Source organism: Scyliorhinus canicula, chromosome 14 (assembly GCF_902713615.1).
Source record: "Scyliorhinus canicula chromosome 14, sScyCan1.1, whole genome shotgun sequence".
Lineage (NCBI taxonomy): Eukaryota > Metazoa > Chordata > Chondrichthyes > Carcharhiniformes > Scyliorhinidae > Scyliorhinus > Scyliorhinus canicula.
Genome location: NC_052159.1, coordinates 77,227,375 through 77,246,718, shown reverse-complemented (window position 1 = coordinate 77,246,718; position 19,344 = coordinate 77,227,375). Strand labels below are relative to the sequence as shown.

The 19,344-nt window shown below is 43.0% G+C and overlaps 1 protein-coding gene across 1 annotated transcript in view; it reads left to right on the top strand.

Moving 5' to 3' along the window:
• Nucleotides 1–19,344, top strand: part of tenm4 (teneurin transmembrane protein 4) — an 851,752-nt gene that overhangs the window by 566,093 nt on the left and 266,315 nt on the right. The window contains 2 exon segments of the mRNA XM_038818655.1: nucleotides 13,849–14,104; nucleotides 15,167–15,265. Coding sequence (XP_038674583.1) covers nucleotides 13,849–14,104; nucleotides 15,167–15,265 — 355 coding nt within the window.

Sequence of the window (19,344 nt, the reverse complement as noted above, 5' to 3'; positions counted from 1 at the left end):
CTTTGTGGCGTCACTTGACTGCGGATCCAGCTGCAGGTGATCCAGTTTGATGCGGAGGTCCATCTTCTGAATACTTTAGTGTAATAAATTGATGCACGATCAATTGCACAGAGACTAGAGTTGAATACAACGGAGGCTTTATTACACTAAGATGTGTGGCCTCCTCCAGCAACTGGCGAAATGGCTGCTGTACAGGGAGCACACATATTTATACTCCGCTTACTGGGCGGAACCAGCAGGCAGGGACTACCGCCATACCTGTAGTACAGGGTCTTACGACACATCTCCTAATATACACACCGGTGGTTATTACCACAGTCATAAGCTGCTGGAGCTCATATGTCTGCATCTTGAGATTGAAATGCCTTCTGGCATAAGCATCAGATCAGGTAGCAAACAAATCAATTAAAAAGGCCATTAAGGTTTATAGTTAGCATAAACAGTACAAGGCTTTCCATTCATAACTACCTTACTTATTTATATGGAACTTTAATGTATTACAGAAACTGTTGCTCTATAACGGAACATGAATGCAATGCTTATTAAAGTCTCGAGGTTAATTCCATGCAGAAATTCTTCCAATGCACTTTGAGCATCAATCCAAAAAGACAACATGGGAGTGAGTCATGGCATCATTTTTGATTGCCATAGGTTGTAGTTATTTTTTAAATGATGGTAATAATAAACATTTCTTAAAAATGCATCATAAAAAGGAATATATGATTGATGTATCACCAGGTTTTGTTTGCTGTTTAATCTTCCCTTTCATACAAAATGCAAACTTGTCAACCTGACCAACAGGATCCAAAAAGCTGATAGCTTAAAAAAACACAATGTGCAGGACATTCTTCAGCCAGAGATGGTCACAAATGGGTTAGCGATTGCTAGCACCTCAATTAATCATGTGAATTAACTTGGTAATTAGTCACGGTCTACAAAGGAATCTCGGCATTTTTCTCTGTCAACAAGAAACAATTGGTTAGGTAGCTTGAGGGGCACCACTTTGTATCAATCATAAGGAAGGCAGGTCTCCATGAAGCACAACCAGCATAGAGATTGAACCCATGCCATTGGCATCATTCTGCACAGTACTCTCTCCATCCAACCAACTGACACCCATAATATAGTGGACAGGTAACTCTCATGTGAACGTATTAAACATTCATTCAGTGTTACCACCAATGGTAATTCCTAGTTTCCAGTGCCTTTTGATTCTTTACATTTCTTATCTTTTACTAGAAATAAAAATCATTACATTCTGCAATTGTTATTGAATCTAATGTGCATGAAAAATCAACTTGCAGTAACAGGGGAAGGGAAGGAATGTTAATGCTCCCAGATGGAGCTGATTGCCTCTGGCATGACATTGGTAATCTATTGCACTTATTCTTAGTGACACTTCACATCACCCTGTGAGTGTTGACTGCTCTAATGCAGATGGTGAGTGCTCTTTCCTTCATTACTGCAGGTTTAAAGTTGCAGAACAAAGCCAGCTGCTACAATTCATCCACAATCATACATCATCATAATGCACACAAGATGTTAATTTAATCCTTGTCCTTTTGTTTCAGGATATGCACAGTTAAAAATATACGGTGAAGTTCTCCCATTTAGAGATTAAGAGCAGTGGCAGGGCAGGGAATGGGAACGTGGAGTGTCTTCCGTTACGACAGCCAGCAGGAAAACACACCAAATATTCTGGCCCCGACCCAATTAATTATGCATATAAATGCTTTACACTGTTTTCAGTGGTGGGGCAGGCCTGGATTGGGCATAGTCTGCTGTCAGGTCTGGGTGCCATATTGAAAAGGCGCCCAACATCACTGACTCAATAGTGAAGAAAGAAGGTGGACCTCCTGAAAATGAAGATGGATCTCTGGTAGCACTCTGAGACCAAAAGATGGACCTCCTGAGAACTATGACCTCCAGCAACACTCTTGAGGCTGGAAGCTGGACCACCTCCAGAACACCTAATCTGCAAGGCCCACCTGCAGATGCTCCCCCAACCCACTGCTGTGGCCCAGGGTTGCGAGCGGCCTCCAGCCTGAACTCTAGAGACAGCCCAATTATTGTTCAGGTGAACCCTGACATCTGTACATCATGATGTTCTGAACATGTTTCACACTGGCATGTTTTCCCAGCAGCATTCTGGAGAATTTGGGATGTAAATTAGGTTCATGTCTTCCTCTGGTGGATTTTCCTATCTGCCAAGGTGGACACCAGCGGAAGTTCTCGCTGTAAATTCACACTTGTTTCTGGGCATTCTGCCCTATTCTCCCAATCCCGCCATTGAACCCACTGGTAGGGACTTGGGAGAATATTTTTGCATTCATATACAGGATGCGGACCTCGCTGGCTAAACCATCATTTATTGTCCGGCCCTAGTTGCCCTTGAGAATGTGGTGGTGAGCTGCCTTCTTAAATCGCTACAGTCCCTTGGGTGTAGTTACACCCACAGTGTTGATAGGGAAAGAATTCCAGGATTTTAACCCAGCGAAAGTGGAGGAACAGTAATATATTTCTAAGTCAGGTATGTGAGTGGCATTCTGCCTATAGGTTCCCTAATGGGAAATGGCTCAACTGTTTGATGCGCAGCAGTTCAAAAAACACAAAAGTTATTTTACATATATAAATTCTAACCCCATCACTGTTTATTTGGTACACTGTATTCGACATGCACTTACTAATAAGAGTCAATTTTAAGCAGCAATCTGGAGAAACCAGATAATTTAGAAGAGGTAAATTCATTGAATTCACAGCTAAGTACCTTGTGCATCTCTTTAAACATTATGATTGGCAGCTATGTTTAAATAAATTAATGCGGGGGATTTTGCACCCCCGTTTTGAGGGTGAGATCAGCGGTGGGAGTGGGAAATCCGATGGAAGTCTCAAACTGTAATTTACACCCACGAGGTCTCTAGTTAAGATTGTCCCCACCCCCGTCCATAAAAAGCTAACCACCTAATATAGCAATGGGAGAAACATGACACATAGTGGGCTAAACAGCTGGCTTGTAATGCAGAACAAGGCCAGCAGCGCGGGTTCAATTCCCGTACCGGCCTCCCCGAACAGGCGCCAGAATGTGGCAACTAGGGGCTTTTCACAGTAACTTCATTGAAGCCTACTTGTGACAATAAGCAATTATTATTATTATATTTTTAGTTTGTCTATCTTGAAAGTGGTTTTGAGGGTGTATCTGACGCTGACTGAGCTAAATAAGCAATAATTCTTAAACTCATTGGACAAAGGCAGAAATAGTCTCTGTGGATCAGTTAGCTGCCAATTGTTAATTAAGTTTAGTCAGGGTCTGCAGGGCTTCCATTTCAGCTTGCCATTAGGAGTAAAGGAGAAGTTCCTTTGAGACAAAATAATAAATTCTGCAATGCTGTGTCTATGATTTGTTTTTAGTAAGGTTAATTTATCTGTCTACTATTCAACAAACCTGTTGATTAATTAATAGCTTCAGCTATAGTTTGGTACATATTTATGAATAGTGATGTATCTACTGAACTCCAGTACATGGCAGTGGTCCTCTGTTCACCTGTGGGTTTGTTGAGTGAATTGAATATAAGTTCATGCATTGCATTGTTCTCTGCAGTGAGTTGAGACCTAGTTCAATATTAAAAAATCAAACAAGCTCCAATAACTGGACTGAGAAGAGGATTGATGCCAAAGGAAAAAAGAGAAGATATGAGGGGGAGAAATAGCAGACTGGGCAGGAGGAGGGGAGAGGGAGTAACAAAGAATGATGTGTGTGCCACCAGGTGAGGGGCATTTCTTCCCAGCAGGAGGAAGAAAGGGATGGATGAGGGTGGAGAGGAAGAGGATAGCAGCAAGCAGAAAAGGAGGAGGAGAAACAGTGGAAGGGGAAGTTTAGCTGTGTTGAGCCAATATTCCTCAATATACAGTGGGGAACTATACTGACTGGTTGGGGTCCAATTAAATACCCACGGAAGAGGAAAGGAGAAAGAGGGCAGAACTTTCAACTTGCAATGAAATCATGTGGGATTGAAAATTGAAAAATTCTGATTTTGGTTCCATTAAGTTCCATTTTGAATGAAAGTAGACTGGCTCTATTATGCTGTGGAATCCCTTCCATCAGACTGACAGTCATCCCCGAAGGGCCTAAATCGTAATTCCAGATTTTCTTGCCTCAGGCTTGGAATGAAATGATTGTTTAAAGGGGCCCTGATCTCGGGATTCCTGGCTGCAGGCTTTTTCCAGCCCTGCCACATCAGGGTAACACCATGGGCCACGGCTCCAGATTTGTTCTGTGCAGAGTGCTGGATTGTCTGGAGGGGAAAGCCGGCTGTGCTGCCTGCGAGCACTCTGTGCAGAGAATAGAAAATCCAGCCTACTGTTGCTGATGTTACTCTAACTCTATTCTTTCACCTGCAGTTCCTCCTTATTAATTGTGACGATCTCTGAAATATGCAACATTTTATGGGATTAATGCCATGTTATGTGTATAGATTAAGCGCTCAGTTCTGAACAAGTGTAATATTGCACTCAAATCACTGGTCAGAATTCTCCCTAGCTCCGGCCTGTGAGTTCAATGTTGGGGCGGGGGATTGGGGATGGGTGTGGGCGGGGTGGCAGAATTCAGTGGGAGGCCTAAAAATCATTTTTACGCTGCCGTGAATTTACAGTGGGATCTTCCGCTAGGGCTCACCTGGCGGATCAGGAAACCGCCAAAGACTAATGTGAAACTCATTTGCATCCCACTAATGGGATACTGATGAAGGCCCGACCACCCACGCCAGATTCTCCCTGACGCTGGCGGGAAGGCACACCGATTTGAAATACATTCGGAATAACGTGGCGTGCAGATGTCAGGACTCACCTGAACAATGCCTGGGGCTGCCTCTGGAGATCAGAATGGAGGTTTCCCACACCCCTGCAGCCTGGAACACCACAGCAGTAGGCGGGAGGGAGCATCTACAGGTGAATCTTCCAGCTTCCTGGAGGGGGTCCATCTTCCAGTCTCAGAATGTTCCAGGAGATCCATCTTCATTTTCAAGTGGTCCACATTCTTTATTCCATAAGACCATAAGGTAAAGGAGCAGAATTAGGCCACTTCGAGTCTGCTCTGCCATTCAATCATGGCTGATATTTTCTCATCCCCATTCTCGTGCCTTCTGATTTTCAACAGTGAGTCAGTGATGTTGGACCTGTGGCACCTGGGTACGATGGCGGACGACCGGCATCATGCCTGACCAGCCTCTGAACATGGCACAGAACACCTGGTTTCATAATTAGTGAGATTTAGGCCGGAATATTTGGCAATTTTTTTTCTGTCGCCCTCTGCAGCAGGAAACATTCCGAATTCCGGTCCCTGCCACGGGTCTTTATCCCAAGATGGGAGAATTCCGTCCTTTAATTCTGTTTCTCTCTTCACAGATGTTGCCAAACCTGCTGCGTTTTTCCAACATTTCCTGTTTTTATTTCAATCTCTAGCATGTGCAGTATTTTGCTTTTAGATTATAAGTCAATTACAGAATGTTTTAGTGGTTTTCATTACTACCAGAATGTATGTTTGACAGATAATTTGTAAAGAATGGACTTGAAACCCTATTCTTAGACAGACAGCACTCTCTTGATCTGCATATTATGCTTAAAGATCAGATCGCCCCCAAATCAGAATGTGAAATGGTGCACTAAGTAAAGTCCCCTATTTATGGGGCTGATGGCAGGACAACCTCTCTGGTAGATTATAGAGGCAGCCTCCCTATGGCAGCCTGGAGAGCTTTCGGAGCCGGAGGCCTGATGGTACACAGATAGGGCCAGACACAGGAGAGACTGCACTTGAGACCTCAACAATTTCTCCGGATGGTGGGGGTATCCCCTCTGACAGTCGACCACCTTGGATTCACCGATAGGAGCCTCAAGGTTTTCGACCACCAACCTTAGCAGCGGCCACCTCTCCCGGTAGCACCACTGTTCTTCTGTGATACAATCGCTGAACACTACCGCTGCTGACAAGTGGGAGCTCGGGACCCACTCTTTGCCACAACTTGGAATTTTTAAAATGTGTTTTACAGGATGTGAGCGTTGCTGGTTAGGCCAGCATTTATTGCCCGTCCCTACTTGCACTGGAACTGAGTGGCTTGCTCGGCCACTTCAGAGGGCATCGTAAGATATGGTATTATCATAACTATCAGCATTACAAGGGTTAATGTAATGTCAAGAGTAGCCACTAGACGGAGCTGCAGATACAATTATATAAAGCAGTGATGCTGGACCTCAGGGGAGGAGTGTATGCAGGAGACAGTGAGTGAAGGTCATAAGAGCAGTTAGTGTGAGAAAGTTACATTATAGTTCATACCAATAGTAAGATTAGCAGTAGATGAGTGTAGTTAGATGTTATTGATCAATTCTGTATTCTAAAGGACTCCGTGTCGAAACCCAGTTTAGTAGTGTACAATTAGTAAGGATAGGCAACAACACCTCCTCCATGATCATCCTCAACACTGGAGTCCCACAAGGCTGTGTCCTCAGCCCCCTACTATACTCCTTATACACCTATGACTGTGTGGACAAATTCCCCTCCAACTCGATTTTCAAATTTGCTGATGACACCACAGTAGTAGGTCGGATTTCAAACAGTGATGAGACAGAGTAAAGGAATGAGATAGAGAATCTCGTGAAGTGGTGCGAAGACAATAATCTCTCCCTCAATGTCAACAAAGCGAAGGAGATTGTCATCGACTTCAGGAAGCATAGTGGAGAACATGCCCCTGTCTACATCAATGGGAACGAAGTAGAAAGGGGCGAGAGCTTCAAGTTTTTAGGTGTCCAGATCATCAACAACCTGTCCTGGTCCCCCCAGGCAGACACTCGTTAAGAAAGCCCACCAACGACTCTACTTTCTCAGAAGACTAAGGAAATTTGGCATGTCACCTACGACTCTCACCAACTTCTACAGATGCACCATACAGATGCATCAGGGTTGGTTTAGCACATTGGGCTAAATCACTGACTTTTAAAGCAGAGCAAGGCAGGCCAGTAGCACGGATTAATTCCCGTACCAGCCTCCCCGAGCAGGCGCCGGAATGTGGAGACTCGGGGTTTTTCACAGGAACTTCATTTGAAGCCTACTTATGACAATAAGCAATTTTCATTTCATTTCATTCATTCATTTTGTAGAAAGCATTCTTTCTGGTTGTATCACAGCCTGGTATGGTTCCTGCTCTGCCCAAGACCTCAGGAAATTACAAAAAGTCGTGAATGTAACCCAATCCATCAAGCAAACCAGTCTCCCATCGATCGACTCTGTCTACAATTCCACTGCCTCGGAAAGGCAGCCAGCATAATTAAGGACCCCACACACCCCGGACATACTTCCACCTTCTTCCATCAGGAAAAAGATACCAAAGTTTGAGATCACGCACCAACCGACTCAAAAGAACAGCTTCATCCCTACTGCCATCAGACTTTTGAATGGACCTACCTCGTATTAAGTTGATCTTTTCTCTACACCTTGCTATTATTGTAACATTATATACTGCAGTCTCTCCTTCCTTCCCTATGTACGGTATGCATTGTTTGTACAGCATGCAGGAAACAATACTTTTCACTGTATACTAATACATGTGACAATAATAAATCAAATCAAATTTTCCTGCACTATCCACAAATCCCTTGATATTTATGAGGAAACGTGTGGGACCTCATGAAAATCTTCTGAAAAACCAAATGTATTGCATCCACTGGTTCCCCCGATCTATTTTGCTGGTTGCAGCCTCAAATAACTCTCAAAACAGGTTTGTCAAACATGCTTTCCCTTGCATATATCGAAGTTGGTATTCTTCCGATAAATGGTGCTGTGAGAGTTATGCTCCGTGCCTAATAGGTAGAGTGGGGCTCAGCTAGTTGACATTGATACTGAACTCGTCCACTTGTTAAATTTAGAAGCTGGACGTCTCTCTGTTGACTTGTCACCAGCAGAAGCATCTCCTGTATGGCATCACTTGCTCAGAGAGGGACCCTTCCTTTTGTTGACACTATTCCTGCACAGCCTCCATTGATATAGGTCCCTTTCTTTGTCGTCTGTGTCTGCAGTGTGCCTCGATGCTGAAGATGCATCTTTGAAAATGGCGTTGAACAGCGAGGTGCTGGCTCTGTAGCTACCTGCCACCATTAATTGAACGATCAGCTCCCCCAATTGCTGCCCCTAACTGCCTTTTGTAAGATCACTAAGCAAGTCCCAATTACCTCTTGTGCGTGCTTTTGACTCAAATATGAAACCCACCACCCACCCTCGCATGCCCCCCGACAACAGGTTATCCAACCTACTGGTAAAATTCAGCCCATTAACTCTCAGCAATGACACTGCCTGGAGTGCTGAATAATTCCAGTATTTTACAGTACAAAGTTTAATTTGAGGTGTATTTTAATAGTTTGTGTACAGTTTGCTGACAGGAGTGATGCATGGTACAGTTTTTGGCCATTTCTTACGAAAGCAAATTCACATGTTTGCTTCTAATACTTAAAAACATTTTAATTGCAGAAGCCACAGAGGCAATTATGAGGGGAACCAGCAGTAAACAATGTTCAGTAGAAAAGATTCAGCAGGTGCTTACTGAGGGGAGGGTTCCTAAAATTCTGTTCCTGCTCCCAAGGGGTGCCTGTGTGATCACCCCATTCACAGCCACTAACCCATTGGTTCTCCTCTCTGCCCCATCAATCTCTTATTGGTGTCTTTGTGGTCTTGATTTCTCGCACAAAGGCTTGTTGTGGACAGCTCCTGTATGTATAATTAGCAGTGGTGGGGTGCTGCCAGTCGGTCCTTCAAAGGAAAATGCAATAGCTTCCTCCGTGATGGTTGTCACCATGTTGCACATTGTGGTGTGCTGGATTGAACGTCAAATGCACATGTTGAATTTTGGATCATCTGTGTGTGTTTGCGGTGTGTGTGTATTTATCATATATGATGCCAGAACCAATATATTTAATATACATTTGATGGTGCAAATATATCAAAGAGTGCTTTGTCGTCTCTTCCCTTCCCCCACCTTCTCTCTCCCCCTCTTCATCCTTCCACTTCACTCTTTTTTCCTCTCCTCCTTTATTTCTCCCCCAGAATTTTAATCCTCCTTTAGTTTCACACCCCTCCCACCACCTCAGCGACTCGGATTTGCACCACCTGCCCCTCCTGCTCTACTCTTTTTTTGATGTATCTTTAGCTGTCCGTTATCAAACATCTTTGCTGGTGTCCCTTGACCCTGAAACCCTGCTTGTTCTGAAGATTCCACTTTGGGTTGACTCACTTTATAAAAATGCCATCTGGCAGATCTAGCTGATATAAAAACAGTATCAAAGGTGTGTAAATAGAATTAAGCTACAGATCACCTATGATCTGATTACGTTATAGAACTGGTTCAATGGCTGAATGCCCTTTTTGTTCCTATGCTGGCTGAGTTCCGTTTAGGGAGCCACACAGTGAAACTCAGTGCACCACATTGAGGGGGCTATGTCCAGTTAATAGGTGGTGGGAACCATAGCATTTTCGTTTTCCCATCATCTTTTCAATCCACTCACTTAAAGTGTGTTCTTTTCCTCTTTCCCCACTGTGCTGTCAATGCTAACATTAGCTGCTCACCTTCCTGCAATTAAAAGCCTGGAAAATTAACATCAGTCCCCAGGGCAGATGCAATGGCCTCTTTACCCCTCAACAATTATTTGATCAAAAATCCAGTCAAATGAGCTTCCCCTTTGGGAGAACTTCACAAATGTTACCCTTGTACAGTATGAAAAGAAAGCCTTTCATAGGAGTTTTCATGACTAAAGTATTTTAAAATGAATGAAGTACTTTTGAAGTTTAATCACTTGTATTGTAAGAAATGCAGGAGCCAATTTTTTGAAAATGGACTTCCACAGATATGCGATAAGGACTGGCTGTTTTTAAATAAGTAATGTTGCCAATGGGATAGATGTGGGATAACACCCTAGATTATCTTCAAAATAGTGCCACAGGTTATTTTGCATTAACATGAGAGGATAGGCAGGGTCTTGATTTAGCATGGGTGATGGGTGAGAGATGAGAGAAAGTAATGCCCCATATTTCATCCCTCATTTTAAGAGTCAGCATCCGTATTGGCTTTTTCTATCCAATTAGAAAATGGGGAAGTAAGTAGGGAATGATGTGCAATAACTGTAACTGATATCAGAAAATATTTCACGAACAGCAGTCACATTAACCGAGAACCATTGGCGGTTTCCGAGATCAAAGCAAAATGATAAAAAATGCATTTGTGACTTAGTAACGATATTACTACAATACTTTAAATTAGTTCGTGCTAATTGGCGGACTTGTCTTTTGAACATGGGTAAAATTGTCCTGTAAAAATAGCAGTCATTTTAAAAAATAAATATTTTTCATTCTCCTTTTTCACGCTTTCTCCCCAATTTACACCCACCAACATTAAACAATAATCAGTAACAAATATGTCAATCTGCATATCAATAACAACGATCCCATCCTCCCAAAAAACCCCAAACATTCGCCCGCATGTTCACATAAACAAATAACAAAAAGGAATCAGGAATCACCCTTAGTCACCATTAACACACACAGCCCCCCTCCCCCCAACCCTCCCACCCACACGCCCCAACTAATGTTCGATGTTATCCAGTTCTTGAAAGCGCATAATGAATAATGCTCATGAATTGTAGAACTCCTCCATCCTTTCCCTCAGTTCAAACTTAACCTTCTCAAGAGTCAAGAATTCCAACAGGTTCCCCCCGCCACGCCAGGGCACAGGGTGGAGAGGCTGCTCTCCAACCCATCAGGGTTCACCTTCGGGCGATCAGCGGGGCGAAGGCTACAACATCTGCCTCTGCACCTGTTTCCAACCCTGGCTGGTCCGACACCCCGAATATGGCGTCCCGGGGGCCTGGGTCCAGTTTCACGTGTACCAATTTAGAAATTACAGTAAAAACCTCCTTCCAGTAATCCTCTAGCTTCAGACAGGACCAAAACATTTAACGTGATTAACGCACCCCCCCCCCCCCCCGCAACGTTCACACACATCTTCGACTCCTTCAAAGAATCAGCTCATCCTCGCCCTTGTGAGGTGTGCTGTTTACCACCATCAGCTGTATCAGCCCCAACCTCGCGCACGAGATGGAGGCATTCACTCTCCGGAGCACCTCACACCAGAACCCCTCCTCCATATCCTCTCCCAACTCTTCCTCCCACTTTGCTTTGATCCCTTCCAGTGGTGCCTTCTCCTCTTCCAAAATAGCTCCATAAACCGCTGACACTACCTCCTTCTCCAGTCCCCCTGTCGGCACATATGGAGGCCGGCTCCACCGGGAAGCTCTGTATCGCCTCTCTGGCAAAATCTCGAACCTGCATGTATCTAAACACTTCCCCCTGCTGCAGCCCATACTTTGCTTCCAGCTCCTTCAATCCTGCAAACCGACCCCTAAGAAACAAATCTTTTAGTGTCTTAATCCCCGTCTCCTCCCATCTCCGAAAATTTCCATCCCACCTCCCTGACTCAAATCTGTGGTTCCCCCGAATTGGCATTTCCTTTGACCCTACCCCCAACCCGAAGTGTTGGCGAAACTGCCTCCAAATTCTCAATGAAGCTATTATTACTGGACTCCCTGAGTATTTCCCCGGAGCTATCGGGAGCGGCGCTGTTGATAGTGCTTTCAATCCTGACGCCCTGCACAAACTCTCCTCCATTCTAATCCATTGGGAATCATAGCAGAGTCATTTTTAACCCTAACAATGGAAACTCGGTTGGTGGACAGTTAAAATCATTTAAGTTAGTTAACACATTGGCAAGGTGCTGGTAACTCACTGCACTTTTGAGCAGGCAGCACAGAAACCCATCCAACGTTAACGGGTTCCTCCTTTACGGATGGTTTCATTATGTCCCGAAGGCACTTTAAAAAATATATATATTTTTATTCAAATCAGGGCATAAATAACAACATACATTAAAACAATCAATCAGTAATAAAATACAATCCCTCTAATTTGACACTTTTCCCCTTTTTCTCCCCTAAGCTCCACCCATCCCCCTCCCCTCCTTTCCCCCCACTTCCCAACCTCCCCACCCCCCTCAACCCCTCCCCCCTATCTGCAAGCAACAAACAGGCCCATTAACAAAGACAAGAACAACCTCCATCTCATCCAGAGCCCCATTGGAGCCCCAAAGGACAAACTTAATCTCCTCCAGTTTAAATAATTCCGCAACATCTCCCATCCATGCCGACCTCCATTCCAGTGAATTTCACCTCCAGGCGATCCAAGTGGCGAAGGCTACCATATGGGTCCGCTTCTCCTCCATCAGCCCGTCACTTCCAACACCCCAAAGATTGCATCAAGAGGACCCGGTAGCATCTCCCCCCCCCCCTCCCCATCTCCCCCCCCCCCCCCCTCCCCCCCCCAATTTTTGCTTGTGACTCAAATACCGCACTCCAGAACCCAACTAACCATGGACATGACCAGAACATGTGGACATGGTTAGCTGGCCCCCCTCTACACCTTTCCCACCTATCCCCTAGCCCTACAAAGAAGCCATTCACTCGTGCACGCGTCATATGGGCCCTATTGCAAGCCTACCTTTTAAGAACAAGCCCTTAACCTTGCTAACCTTAGGGCAGCACGGTAGCATTGTGGAGGGCAGCACAGTAGCATTGTGGAGGGCAGCACTGTAGCATTGTGGATAGCACAATGGCTTCACAGCTCCAGGGTCCCAGGTTCGATTCCGGCTTGGGTCACTGTCTGTGCGGACTCTGCACATCCTCCCCGTGTGTGCGTGGTTTTCCTCCGGGTACTCCGGTTTCCTCCCACAGTCCAAAGATGTGCAGGTTAGGTGGATTAGCCATGATAAATTGCCCTTAGAGTCCAAAATTGCCCTTAGTGTTGGGTGGGGTTACTGGGTTATGGGGTTATGGGGATAGGGTGGGGTTGTTGACCTTGGGTAGGGTGCTCTTTCCAAGAGCCGGTGCAGACTCGATGGGCTGAATGGCCTCCTTCTGCACTGTAAATTCTATGATTCTATAACCTAATCTTCAGCAGCAAGTGAGTTAGTTTCTTTTTCGCTTTGTTATCCACCTTCCCAAAATCTGTATGGAGTTCAAATCAGGTCCATTGCTTTATAATTGTCATGAGAAAAATGAATTTCCGTTCATTCGGAAAATACAGCAACAGGAGGGAGAAGTAGCCATGATTGTGTGTGCCCGTACATTTCGGCTTCATAATAAGCATTTGTTATTTGCTGTGTTTTAAAATCTGCAAAAGTCATTCAAAATTTAAATGTTGGAGAACTTTGAAAGTCATATGTTGTGAATTTGAGTAGATGGATTCGGAGTGTGTTTCTTTCTCAAGGCTAATAATCTGGTGTGTATGTTATTCTCTAAGTCTGAATGAAGACGAGTAACTTTCAGTTAACACAAACACTTTATTCAAAGGGTTCATTCTGCTTCCAGAGCTCAGCTAGATGTAAAACAGTCAAGAGGTATGACCAGTGAAGCTGAGGTAAACTGCCTATGCTGAGCTGTCTCTGTCTGCTGCTGCTCACTAGCCCTTTGCTTCTCAAAGAGGCGGATCCTCCCTTGGGCTCGACTCTTTATGCCCGTCTCTGATGCTGCGGCTGTTACATCTGTGCTGCAGTCCCTGGTATATGTGCAGATATATGTACAGATGTACAGATCACTACAGTGTTGAGCTACAATTTTGATAATTTGATCCTGTGCTGACGAAAAGATGCACACTTCCACACTCTGTATTCACAATAAAAACCTGCACATGTAAAGGTGTCAACAAACACCAGATAATTATTTTAGTATGGAAACCTCTAATATTATTTCCAATTTTGTGTCTTTCAGATCACTTGGCTAATCCTCCTCAGAATCATTCAATGCTCAGAACACCTCCACCTGCAATGACGCACCCCCATACTCTAAACCACCCTCATGCCACCTCAGTTAACTCATTGAACAGGGGGAACTTCACGACACGTAGTAACCCCAGTCCCAGTCCAGCCGATCTCCCACCCCCTCCAGAACCACCTCCCAGCATACAAGAGCCTGCGCACATGCAGGACAACTGGCTACTCAACAGTAACATCCCCCTGGAGACCAGGTAGGCTTCTTGCATTGCTAGCATACTGTGACCTACACTGTTGTGGCTGTTTACTGCCAGTACTCCAGAAAATCTGACAATGAAAGTCTGTAAATATAAAATTGTAGAATCTTTCTGTGCCATGTTGCTGAAAATCTGTTTAAATTGTTAAGAGAAAAACAGAATTTGAATGTTTTCTAAGTGATACTTCATGTTCATATAATGGCCTGGAGTTTTTAAATAGGAGTGTAGTTGTGATCATACATTGGGCACTGCATCAGTTTTGTGAAGGTGAAGTTACGCCAAGCATAAAATCTCCCATTAACCAGTGCAAACAAACTACCTTATCCACCATAGTCAACTATAAACGAATTCAATTGAAAAGGTGAAAAGTAATTGCTGAAACTGAAGCACCAGGTGAGCCAATGGCATCAGTTGTCTGTTGATCACAGGTCTCACGTAGCAAGGGCAGATCAATTGATAGGATTTGAACGCATGTGAATTGAACTTAAAATAGTTATTTTATCTGTATGCAAAATAAGCATAGGGAGAGTTCAAGTGACTGCGGGCCACCAACAATGAATTAATGTGACCCCAGGTACCTGTGCACCCAAAAACATGCCCTGCTAACCTGGGAGGAATGCACTGAGTGTATTGATTTGTGAACCAGCATAAAATATGGTAGATGCACAAGCATATGTGTGACGGGGTAACTCACTTATGTTTTAAGTTCAGCAATTGTTTGCACTATTTCAGTGGATTGGGCCCAGATTGTGTTGATATCCGGGCGGAGAATATGCAGATACTCCAGGCCAATGGTGATGGGTTTAGGGTTCATTCATTTGAAGTGATTTTATCTTAACCATTTTACATTATACCTTAAACCTATTAAACTGCTGATCTGAATAGCATGATTTAAAAAGGACATCAGTAGATTCTCTGCCACTTCTACTCAAACCATTACACTGATGTCTGATTTCTAATTTGTCGACCATTTTGCTGATTTTGATTTTTGCTGTCTCCATTCACTATTTTATACATATGCAACTCATTGGCTTCATTCATATTTCCATCTGAATGTAGAAATATAGCAAAGCAGACATTCCTAGAGACTTTGCAGGACAACCTAATTGAGATGGACGTTTTTTCCTCTGCTCGACATGAAGGTGGTTACAATGATGGGTATGTGATGCTTCTTGCTGGGAATAATGACTTCTTTGCTCAATTCTTCCAAGTTGAAAACTCAATTTACGATATCCTCTTCAAATGTTTACAGACTATCAGTGTTTATCAGACATTGATAAACTGCTATTATCTAAAGTATTATTTTGTTGAATATAACAGTTTTTGTTCTAATAATATTCAATCACTTGTCTGATACCAACTAAAATCTGTCTTTGCATTTCGTGCTAAACAATTGTGTTCAGGAATTTGAATATTTTACTGATTTATTCAGACTTATCTATAATGCTGAAAGGAACCAAACTTATGGGTGTTAGCTCGAACTGTGTGGACCTGGCAAGAAATGATAACTGCAGTGCAAATATGTCTAATTGCACAATTGTGTTTGTGAGTAGAAAGATCTTAGTTAATTTGGCCTGACTGTAATTCTTTTCTGCTGAGTTTCTGTTATAGTTTCTTTCTTAACCCAACTTTGCTGACATTATTTGCTGACTTTTGCCTGAATATATGTGGAGTTTTAAAATCCAAATTGCAACCCAATTTAGCTCTGGTGAGAAAAAATAATGGAACCCCCAGTGAAATATAGTTAAACCTCTTTTGTTGACATCAAAAATAGCTATAATTTGTTTTAACACATTGTCACACTTCAAGCACACTGAATACTGACTTCCACATTTGCACAAAATGTATTAAAAGGTTTTATATAATGTGACAGAAACTACATTTCATATGGCAGTTGTAAAGCACACAGGCCTCACCCCTGTGGTTTTATGACATTTTCTGAGCCCTTAGACTATGTTACCTCTCTCCTAGGTATCCCATTAATCTCTATTTCCTCAGCAGTATATTGAAGCCTGGGTTTTTTTGTCTCCTTACTGCCACTTCCAGCTGATCATAACTTATTCTGAATTTTTGATTCTTTACAATTTATTTTTTAAACTGATTTTTATTGTGCTGTCCTGTTTTTAATGCACTGTTGCACAACGTTGCCATTTTCCTGTCAATTTAGATTCTTTTCACCTTGACTTAAATTAAAGAACGTATACCCCTCTATTCTACAGCTTATTCGATGACATGACCCAGATGTTTGATTGAAGATTGGAAAAAAATCAAATTTTTCTTTTCCGATTCTTAATCCACATTCTTCTGATCTCTGGAGTATGGCATCTAGGTTGCAGAGATGTTCTTCCTCATTCTTCCCAGTAATCAAAATGTTATCCGGGTAACACTGGACTCCGTCTAATCCACTTAAGATTTGGTCCATAGCTCGTTGGAACAACACTGGTATAATGGTATATATATTGACTGGGATGTAAAGTGTTAACAAGTTAATGATAATGTTTCTTACCACTAGAGGGAACCACAGAACATTCATGTATATCATGTGACTTAGGGATTCTGGGATTAGAAGATGATTAGTTGATTAGGAGTTAAGTGTTCGGAGCGAGCTGGATAAGATAGTCCGGCATAGAGAGCAGGTGTATACTTGAGAGTTCTGTAAGTTAGAGATAGGATAGTTTCATATCATAACCTTCTACTTTAGGACTGTGAACGAATCTTAGTCAGAAATGTAATAAATTCATAGTTTTGTTCGTTAACAACAACTTTGCTGATGTTATTTGCTGACTTTTGCCTGAATATATGTGGAGTTTTAAAATCCAAATTGCAACCCAATTTAGCTCTGCTGAGAAAAAATAACGGAACCCCCAGTGAAATATAGTTAAACCTCTTTTGTTGACATCAAAAATAGCTATAATTTTTTTTACATATTGTCCACTTCAAGCACACTGAATACTGACTTCCACATTTGCACAAAATGTATTAAAAGATTTTATATAATGTGACAGAAACTACATTTCATATGGTAGTGTTCTTTATTCAACACTACGCATCCAAGCCGTCCAGGTAAAGCAGAATAGAAAATACAACAACGAGCACTGAAGTGATGACAAATGGTAATCGTTTGAATCAAATTAACCCTTTTGTGTCACAATCATCAAGAACTGTTGTGAATCCAGGTCCACATTCCTTTGAAGATGCACTTGACTGATATTAACTTTGCTGAAGTGTTAATCTCTAGCCAACCCAGAGAATCGGTCATCAATCAGGGATGGAGGGTACTGCTCTGCAAACAGTACAGGATTAATAGTGACTTTGAAATCACCACAAATGCGTACAAATCTGTCTTTTTCATCACGGGTACGATCAGCATGGCCTAATCACTCATGCTGACAGGTCCAAGGACTCCTGTTCTGACCAGCCATTCTAATTATGTCTCTACATTGGGTCTGATTGCATATGGCACTGACCTAGCCTTTTAACATCTCACCTGACTTTCTTCCTTGATCTTCATCTTTAATGAGCTATCCATCATGTTTCCTAGCTTACCGTTGAAATCAATGGCATGTTTCTTCAAGATTTTGGGTGGGCCTGATTCGGAATCTGTCAAATTAATCTGATCTTTTCCGGCCATGTTCTTCCCATTAGGGTCGGATAATTTCCTTTCACTATGTACGAGGACAAATCTGCCATCTGTCCATTTAATTGCACTGTTATATCAATAAGGCCCCTCAGCAGAACCACTTCTCCAGTGTAGGTTTTTAATGTTATCTTCAAGGGTTGCAGAGCAATATGTCAGAGCTTTTATCATTAAACAGTCACTGGCACCAGCGAGTTGGCTGCCCCAGTGTCCAACTCCATCTTCACTGGCTGACTGTCCAGTAATGGAGTGACTAAATATTGGTTTGTTGCACCAGAAAGCTGGTACCTTTAATGACAATTTGTCTTCGAACTGTGAATTGAGTTCCTTCTCATGTCTTTTTTGTACCACGGGGACACTTTTTCCTTGATTCAGCTTGCCGTTTGTTTTAGTCCGCTCTTGCTTCCTGCAACTTTTTCCTGAACCTTGTTCCTTTTTCCAACAAGCACGTGCAATGTGGCCCTTTCTGCCACAATTTCTGTACATGATGGCTTTGCACCAAAAATCTGCTGCTGAGTGCCTGGATTTTGCACACCTATGGAAAGTGCAAGTCTGTGTTTGTGTTTGAGTTTCAGCCAACATTTTGTGATTTCTTGTGCTCGAACTCAACTGTTGAGCTTCTTTAGCTGCTAGTTCCATGGATACAGCAACTTCCAAAGCTTTCTTTCAGGTCAGGTCACTTTTGGTTAACAATTGCTTTTGGATAGCTTCACTCCCGAAACCACAGGCTAATCTATCCCTGACGGTATCAATTAACACATCCAAAATTCAGTGTTTTGTCAGTTTTTTCAGGGTAGTTACAAATTGTGTAATAGACTCACCCTCTTCTTGGGAGCAAACGTTTCAAGTCTGGATGGCTATTTGGCAAAGTTGCTTTGATAAATAACCATCCATTCTAGAAGCATTAGCTCGCTTCTCTCTCCACAGATGCTGCCAAGACCTGCTGAGATTGCCCAGTATTTTCAGTTTTTGGTTTGGATTCCTGCATCCACAGTAATTTACTTTCACTTTCTTCTTGGCTGCGCTTAGAAATCTAAAGCTTTCTGCCATGACTTAATGTTTTGGTGAATTTTTGGCCCTGCGAAATGTCCACAACTTCATTGCATTGTTTTGTGCCTGGCTTTTCAGGCTTGTACCAGGCTCCTTAGAAATTTGAATATCTCTCTCTTCCCCCCCTCCCCCCCCCCCATTATGCTAAGGAACGTTGGGGATCTCCTATTGGACCCAAACACACCACCAAACCAAGCCCTTTGACCTCAATTGTTCATTAGCTTGAGATCCTGGCACTGATGTCCTACTTGCATCCTCATGTTTCACCAATTCAAAAGAAGTTGCTTGTTTAAAATGCACTCAACTTCAGCTTTCATGCCATGGCATAGATTTTTAAAATGTATATTTTATTGGAGGTATTTTCAAATATATACACAGCAGAAACGAGGAAACATCAACAGTGAACCATATACAATTAACAATATTCCCCGTACCGCCCCGTCTTTTTACACCCAGTTCCCCCCAAAACCCAAAGCACAAAGAGCCCCTCCCGCTGACATGTTAATGACCAGCCTCCATGTTGTAGAGAACCCCTCCTCTGCTCCGAGTT